At 38.8% G+C, this 8,563-nt stretch overlaps 1 protein-coding gene across 7 annotated transcripts in view; it reads left to right on the top strand.

Moving 5' to 3' along the window:
• LOC140906745 (ras-related protein Rab-10) overlaps window positions 1-6,620 on the top strand; it is a 53,391-nt gene extending 46,771 nt beyond the window's left edge. For 3 of the 7 annotated variants that reach the window (XM_073331299.2, XM_073331296.2, XM_073331298.2), the window contains one exon: window positions 4,921-6,620. In XM_073331299.2, coding sequence (XP_073187400.1) covers window positions 4,921-4,998 — 78 coding nt within the window. In that variant the 3' untranslated portion in view covers window positions 4,999-6,620. Of the gene's footprint in view, window positions 1-2,704 lie in introns of all 7 variants that reach the window. The other 4 variants (XR_012157232.2, XM_073331297.2, XR_012157231.2 and 1 more) reach the window with 3 other exon arrangements.
• Window positions 6,621-8,563: the final 1,943 nt, after the last annotated feature.

Consider the following 8,563-nt stretch of genomic DNA (forward strand, 5'->3'; position numbering starts at 1 on the left):
TCATAAAAACAAAAATCTGCCTTGTTTTTCATGTACTGCAAAATAATTTCATTTTTTCATGAAAACAAAATTTTCATGTACAGCAAAATATTTGGCTTGTTCACAAAACAGTGAAATCGGGATGTATTGCTTGAATTTTAACCTCCCTAACTCTATGATGGAGAAGTAAATGTAGTCAGCAATGTGACCAGCAACTGTGAAAAATGATGCCATGCTGTAATCCTTGCATCAGGGACAGTGGTACATCTATTTTACAATAATAAAACATTTATTTACCCATCATAAAATAAGGGAAAGCCCCACCCAATCTTCTGGTCCAAAATCGTTCCTCAAGGCACAGGTCTCTGACTTCCCTTCCCTTGGCCAGTTTGCCTCTCTGTCATTGATCTTCCTATCCCAGGATCCACACAGGAGGAGGGGATGAGGATTAGATGCACCTATGCTGGATATAGATAGGCCAGGGAAAGCATATTATCTCACACTAATCCCACAGAGGAAATCCCCTTTAAGGAGTTCCCTGTGGAAGCCATTAGGGCCAGGTTGCCAGGAAGAAGCTGAGTTCTGTTAAGAGCTGATGTAAAAAGAGAGAAATATATTTCCAGAGAGAAATATATTTGCAGGTTCACAGCAACAACTTTTATTGGTCCTACAAAACCCAGGAATTTTGCTAAATATTCTTGAGCACCATCTACTGGCACTTTATTAACTAAATATATATTCTCTTCCTGCAGCCAGAATGCTGGGGACCTATAATTTGTGCACAGACTCACCACTTCCTGGAACTTTGTAAAATTAGAGCAATTTGTGGTTTGAAGGGCTCTAAGGTTGGAGGAAACACTGAAATGTGTTAAAACACATTGTACATTTGTTTTTCAAAATTATTCTCACTACACCTGCTAGTATAAAAGAGTGGGCCTCATACTTTAAACCATGGCAGCAAGTTACCCAATGTCAGACTCAGCTACATCTTCATTTTGTGTTGTATTTTTATAGTGGGCTTGAAGCATATTTTTTGTGCTCGGTGGGATCAGATAGTTCAAACAACATTATATAGACTTTTAAGTTGTGTGCAAGTTGGGAAAATCATTTTACAGTAGGGACTCAATCTTGCAGCTCTCACATGAATTGTCTCATTAAGGTTAACTGATCACCTGAACTTATTACAACTACACATGAGTAACAGAGGCAGGCCATAATTTTGAGAATGATAATACATGTTTTTTGTTCAATCCAAACAGCTATTAAGTGACTTTATATTATTGAAAAAAATCTTTAGTGTGAATTAAGCCCAAATACAAATGTCAGAAACATTATCAGGTATTCTGAAAGTTTGCAGAGGCATGTTTACAAATAACAGTATTTAATTTATTCAGAATTCTTCAGAGTTGCCTAAACCTGCTCATTAGAAGATGACAGCTGTTTAATAACATTGCTCATGGTTACCAAATGACCCATCCTGCAATCAAGAGTCACACTTTAAACAAAAACAGAAAAAAATACAGTTAGCATTTAGATTTATGCATACTGTCATATGTTGCTCAGTTTAATGGCTGAAGATCAGTCCTCCTCCCAAATCGCTTTTGACAAGAATATTATAGTCTCTATTATTATAGAATATTAAGTCTGGTCTTTGTGAATTCTTGGTTATGACATCATATTAACTAGAGGGAGGAGGAAAGAAACTATGCTTAAACTCCCCTTTCCCCCAAATCAGCAAAATAAATACCAGGAGCAATTGCCATTCTCTGAAGAATACAACAAAACCATAGAAAACAATGTTCTTCACTCCCCCCAAAAAACTGATAGTAGACATACAGAGTGTGCTCACAGCTGCAAATGTGGTCATTGGGAGCTCTGCTATGAACATACATGAAGTGCTATTAAATGCCATGTACTCTGAAAAATCAGACCCTGGGCTTCTCAAATTATCAGACTCAGTTGATAATTTGATCATTTTTGCTTTAATCATGTACATCAGTTCCCCATGTGTAAAATGGGGATAATAATATCTCCTCAGAGGGGTATTGTGAGGGTTAATGAATTTGTTTGTAAAGATCTCAGATACTACAATGACAGCGTCTAGAAAAGCCCATGAAGAAATTAATGATTCTGCCTCCAGTACGGGATTTGGATGGTATGAAGTATCTAATTTATGGGTCCACATATTAAATGTAAAAAGAAAAGTCAACTGGCACTCTTTCAGTGAGCGCTGCCCTGTACACTGAATGTGACCGAAGGTCTTGTGGGAAAAATAGTATGTGATCCTAGAAATCTGTTGGCCGCGGAAAAATGCGGAAGTAGCAGTACAAGGCAGTTATCTTCTATGAGGACCTGCCCTAGAAAGAGATGAAGACACACGTTGCTTGTAGGTTTTACAGCTGTTAACTGTGAACAGAATGTCGAGACTCAGAAATAATGGATTCAGTTCCAGGTTCTGTAGGGGAGTGTTTTCTAGTGGTTATAAACATTTGTTCCTCCAGCCTTTCCCTGTCCACTTCTACTCCTAACCCATTCCCCTGCTGCCATATTCAGCTCTTGCTGATTCCAACTCCTGTCCCACCCTGCTGAACCATTTTAGCTGAAACTTTAAAAAACCCAAAACCATAAGGCAAATATCCAACATTTAATTTCTTATGCCCTTTGAAATCTAAGTTCATACTCCCTATAGTCCCAGTCATGCTTATAATTGTTCTGCATTGTGCAGGACATTTTTTTCAGTCGTTTTCTGGCCCAGGTCCATGCTTTGAATTCCATGACGCCTATTCCCTCAAAGAGGTAAAGAGAGATCCCTTTCAACAGCTGGCCTCTGTAGTGAGAAATATGTACGTATTGCTGCTGGCAGTGGTTCTCAACCAGGGGTATGTAGCTGTCTTCCAGGGGGGTACATCAACTCATCTAGATATTTGCCTAGTTTTACAGCAGTCTACATAAAAAGCACTAGCAAAGTCAGTACAAACTAAAATTTCATACAGACAATGACTTGTTTATACTGTTCTATATACTACACACTGAAATGTAAAAACAATATTTATATTCCAATTGATTTATTTTATAATTTTGTGGTAAAAATGAGAAAGTAAGCAATTTTTCAGTAATAGTGTGCTGTGACACTTTTTTTTTTATTTTTTATGTCTGATTTTGTAAGCAAGTAGTTTTTAAGTGAGGTGAAACTTGGGGTACATAAGACAAATCAGACTCCTGAAAGGGGTACAGTAGACTGGAAAGGTTGAGAGCTACTGGATTCAGAGAGAAAGGTGGTGACTCCTCTTGGCTGCATGCATGTCTCTGCGTATCATTGCTTTCTTGGTAAACATGCCAAGCAGAAAAGGAAAGAACAGTAAGTAGAGAAATTGGAAGCATTTTTTCTTTATCTGCAAAATGTGCCATGTTTTTATCCCCTCATTCTGGGGTTCATAGTCCCACCTCTCAGAGACTTAAGATGTTTGCTGCAAGTACGCTGCATAACTGGTTTTGATTGTTTTTCAATATATCTCATCACTTACAGGAAAGGCCTTAGGCCAAAACCTTGTGCTGGGATTACTGTCTTCTCTTAATATCAGTAAATAAATGTTTTACTATTATAGAATGCTATCTTGATGGTTTTACTTCTATTAAGACTGAGTTAATTAAATGCTGGGATGTGCTTGGATTAAAAAAAATTGGCTAGCAAAACTACTGAACTATAATGTATATGCCAAGATAAGTTAAATTCCTTCATAACAATGAAGGGTCTGATTCTTTTTTTTTCCAGATGCTGAACACCTGCAACTCCAATTGACTTCAACTGGATTTGTTGGTGCTCAGCTCATCTGCAAACCAGGCCCTAAACAAGTTCATTTCATTTACTGAAATATGAGTTTAGGGGCTTTGATATCCTGGGCTCAGGTTACCACAGTTGGAACAGAAAGGAGCAATTGTTATCCCTGGCTCCAGAAAGGCCCTTGTTTCTCCAAGAGAGTTATCATTGCGGAAGGGCGGGCATGTTTCACACTACTTGTCTCTTGTGGGGTTCTGCGAGTTTAAGTTATCATTTGGATTCCTTAGCAGCTCAGAGGATGCACTGAATTGGCACATCCCTGGCTACCCCAGACACGTCCCTGCCTGAAACTGCACAGCCCCCCTCCATCCCAACAGGAGTTGTCTGCCTTTTGCTGCTGGAACCCTTCCTTTGAGCTGACTTTCCACCAATTAGAGGGATGAGATGAAACAAATCCAATTTCTCAGAGCTGAGGGAGTTTATAATACTTCCTATCACTGTACAGTAAATTAGAAGAAATAGGCAAAATAGGTCAATTCATCAGTACCGCTGTACAGTATCTCTGAAGACTGGGGTTTTAGAGCATAAAATCCATTTCTACTTTAGATTAAACATGAAAATGAGTACAGATATTTGTGCACATCACAAAACTACCATACCATTTGTCATAGCAAAATATGATGCTTATTTAAAGCCCTAGATGACACTAGGGCTAAATTGCTCATGAGGGAAAGCCTTATGCAAGTAGTCAGTAGCACTGCCTACATGAGTATTTACCACTCCAGTGAGTAGAGATTTACAGGATCAGCTCATGACTTGTAATGTCTTCTCAGAAGACCATACACGCCCACCCCTAGGATCTTTCAGGACTCAGAAAAGAGGCTAGAGCCAAGTATAGTATGAGCGTGTCCTATCAGCCTGTCACTTCCATAGGCTCTAGATTCATCCAGTTTATTAGAAAACTTCCTAAAATGTTGAGCCTTTCATTTGACTCTTCAGAGCTAGAAATATATTCAGTGACACACTAAAATGTTTTATAAAGCTAAAATATATGATGGGCTGCCTTATGAGCCCACTCATGGAGAAGAATATTCAAGCGTCTATCTTAATATAGTCCAGCTGCGTTCGTCTTAATGCCATGTTCATTTTAATTTGTTTTGCAGAATTCCTACGTATTGTGTGACTTAGATGTGGTGGATCTAAATGAAAGTAAGAAAAAGAGAACTTGCTGCCAATTCTGAAATGTCACCTGCACTTCTGTCTGTCTTCAGGAAATGTTAACTATTTCGTAGGAATACACAAAAGTGTTAAAATGAATTTGATTACTTAGGCAATTTCTGTATGTTACAGAAATCTTGTGCTGTAAATATTGGCTTTACAATGTATACAGTACTGTATATACATGAATGTTCTATTTTCTAGTTTTTAAAGTGAAGTTAAATCAATTATTTGTATTTGGGACCTTTTATGACCAGCACAGTGGGACTATTCATATATGCCAGTGTTTGCAGGAATGGGACCTAAATGTACAATCCTTCTCTTGTTGAAGTTAATATCTGCCTTAATTTTTTTCTTTGTCAGTCTCTTTACATAGTAAACCCTACAACAAGGGCCTCTCACTCATGCAACCCTCTGATCTAAATGACCAATTTAAAATATTCCCAAGGTTTCAAATACAGTCTGAATTACGTTTAAATTAGAAGCGGCAAAAAGTCCTATGGCACCTTATAGACTAACAGATTTATTGGATCATAAGCTTTCATGGGTGAATACCCACTTCGTTGGAAGCGTGTAGTAGAAATTTCCAGAGGCAGGTATAAATATGCAAGCAAGAATCAGGCTAGGGATAACAAGGTTAGTTCAATCAGGGAGGATGAGGTCCTCTTCTAGCACTTGAGGTGTGAACACCAAGGGAGGAGAAACTGCTTTTGCAGTTGGCTAGACATTCACAGTCTTTGTTTAATCCTGAGCTGATGGTGTCAAATTTGCAAATGAACTGAAGCTCTGAGCTGTAGCTCACGAAAGCTTATGCTCTAATAAATTTGTTAGTCTCTAAGGTGCCACAAGTACTCTTTTTCTTTTTACGGATACAGATTAACACGGCTGCTACTCTGAAACCTGAAGCTCAGCAGTTTCTCTTTGAAGTCTGGTCCTGAAGTTTTTTTGCTGCAGGATGGCTACCTTTAACTCTGCTATTGTGTGTCCAGGGAGGTTGAAGTGTTCTCCTACAGGTTTTTGTATATTGCCATTCCTAAGATGTGAGACATCAATTAAATTAGAGACCATAACTGAAATTCTGCCGGTCCCTTGGGTGGTCACTTAACATACTTTTCTGGATAGTTTGTTTTTGTTCTTTGGGGGGGGTTTTTGCTGGGGGAGGGAAAGGGGTTGGTTGTTTGGGGTTTTTTTTTTTCCAATTTAAAGAGTTTGTATTGTTTTGTAATACCAGTGCAAAATGAGGTGTAACTGAGGACCAAAAGAGAAAAGAAAAACTTACCTAGTGTACATACATTACACAAACTTTAGAATGAAGAAAAAAACAGAAGTTGATAAATGCATGTCTTTACGCTAATGTAATGTTACAGACTGTGTATAGAACACCAAATAATCAATTATTATTATTTACTGGACTCCTGATGCTAAGAAAAAGACTTCATCCTGTTACACATGGATGTATGCATCCTCTTAATTTATATATCCGAACAATGGAATATTTCCAGTGGTCAATAGATAGTTAAGAAGTTTTATAGTTTTGTAAAATAGAATATTTTCAATATGTTTAAGTTTTCTAATGTTCTTATTAATTTGTTCCTTTATACTACGTGATCCGAGTATTAATAAAGGTATATTGAGTGTTAATGAAGTTTTTGTGGCCTTTTAATCTATACACTATCACTTTCTCCCAGTATAAATACATTGAGAATCTGATTCGTGCTCTCACTTGAACCCATTTTGTGCTGGTATAATAACACTGATTTCAGTGGAGTAGGTCCTGATGTATACAAGTATAATAAGTAAGAACAGAATCAGATCCTGAGTCTTTATTTTAATTAAGAACAGCCACATCACACTTCACACACACAAATCAAATAATGAATAGTAAGCTGAGGGGGTGCTGTTGATATATTCCTATTTGGTTAATTATAATGATTTTTGGCATGGGAGTTATGTATCCCCAGTTGATTATTAATTGAATTGGTTATACCATGTCTTATGGATGAATGAATATTTTACCAAATTCTGCTGTTAGTTACACCAGTAAAAATCCAGAGTAATTCAGTTGATTGTTGTTCTGGGTGATCACTGGTCTAAGTGAGAACAGAATTTGGACAAGTAACCGTAAACAAAGAAATGGGGCCAAATGCTGCTCTGGTTATACCAATGAGCAGTGAATCTGCACAGGTGTAACTGAGGGCCAAATTTGGTCCATACCAAACACAGGTATGGACCACATTATTCCAGATCATTTTATCCCCTGTTAAAAGAGGGTGACAGCCACTGTCCACATTAGGGGGAGACCATTCTTTCCTCAGTTGCCCAGTACACAGTAGGAATCTTCCCAGTGCATCATCCCTTTTAGATAGTGCAGTCTCCTCCACCTGGGATACTGGCCAGCTCAACACTATGGTATGGAAGGGGTGTGAATTCTTCCTGCTCCTTTGAGGTGATTTTTTTCACCTGCTGGTGATAGGACAGGGCAATCCCTTCTCTTAGGTAAGTACTGTTGCAGCCCTAATAAAGCTCCCCCTGCTGGATACTCATTGCTCTATTTGGGTCCCACCATGATGGACACTTGTGTTTTTATGCTTTGCTTGATCTGAGAAGGATGCAACATGTTTTCTTTGGCCTCTCTGTTACCCCTTCATAGAAAAGGGACTTTGAGGTCATACTGTCCTAGAAGCCCACGACCAGTGCTCTTCCCCCAAGACACCCCAGTAGTGTAAGCATATTTGTTCCCAGAGCTCCAACCTGTGAATACTTTGGTTTACAGTTTACCTCTCCAGGCACATGATAGTTGAAGCACACAACACACAAACTTTGAAAAGGTTTCTAACACAATAGGCCTTTACTTGAGATAGCACAAGAGAAAAGTGGCTTGTCTGGACAAAACAATAAAACAGATGTATGCAGTTTTCTACCACAGTTGAACATTCTGTGGGATTTGGAGAGAGTTCTCTGGGGTGTCCAAGATCACCCTTCCTGTACATGGCTTCTCCTTGAATCATGGAGTCAGTCTCTCTCACTTGCTATATTATCTCTTCCCACCCCCTCTAGCCAGCCGAGCTTTCTTTGAAAGGAAAAGTACCCCTCTGCTACAAAACTGGACCCCTTTGTTCCTTTCTTGTTTCAAACCTCATTAGTCTTTTTAAAGTCCTGCTCTGTCCCTTTTTTCTCCTGCTTGGGGATTTTCCATTCTCCACTCCCCTCCCAGATAAACTTGGCTGGACAGGTTTTCCAGCTCAGACACCCTCTTTAGCATATCTGGTGTTCAGCCAAAGTCCGGTTGTTAAGGTTAATGACTTCTTTTGTTCTATTGCTTTTTCTTAATAGGATGGGGGTGATATGTGTTTGTTAGGGACCCTGTCAGCCCATAGTTGCCTCGCTACAGATTGAAGCATTCAATGATACAGAAATGTCAGATTCTGGTTAATTTTATGAAAGTTGTACCTAAACTGATTCCCCTGATCATCACAGATACTGTGATTGTTTCAGGACCATGTACAAAGAAATAAGGCACCAAAGGAAGAAGGCCCCCATACCCAAGTCTTCCAACTCCTGTACACCCATCCAAAGACCAGGGACAAT

The sequence above is a fragment of the Lepidochelys kempii genome, chromosome 2 (genome assembly GCF_965140285.1).
Source record: "Lepidochelys kempii isolate rLepKem1 chromosome 2, rLepKem1.hap1, whole genome shotgun sequence".
In the NCBI taxonomy this organism is placed as follows: domain Eukaryota; kingdom Metazoa; phylum Chordata; order Testudines; family Cheloniidae; genus Lepidochelys; species Lepidochelys kempii.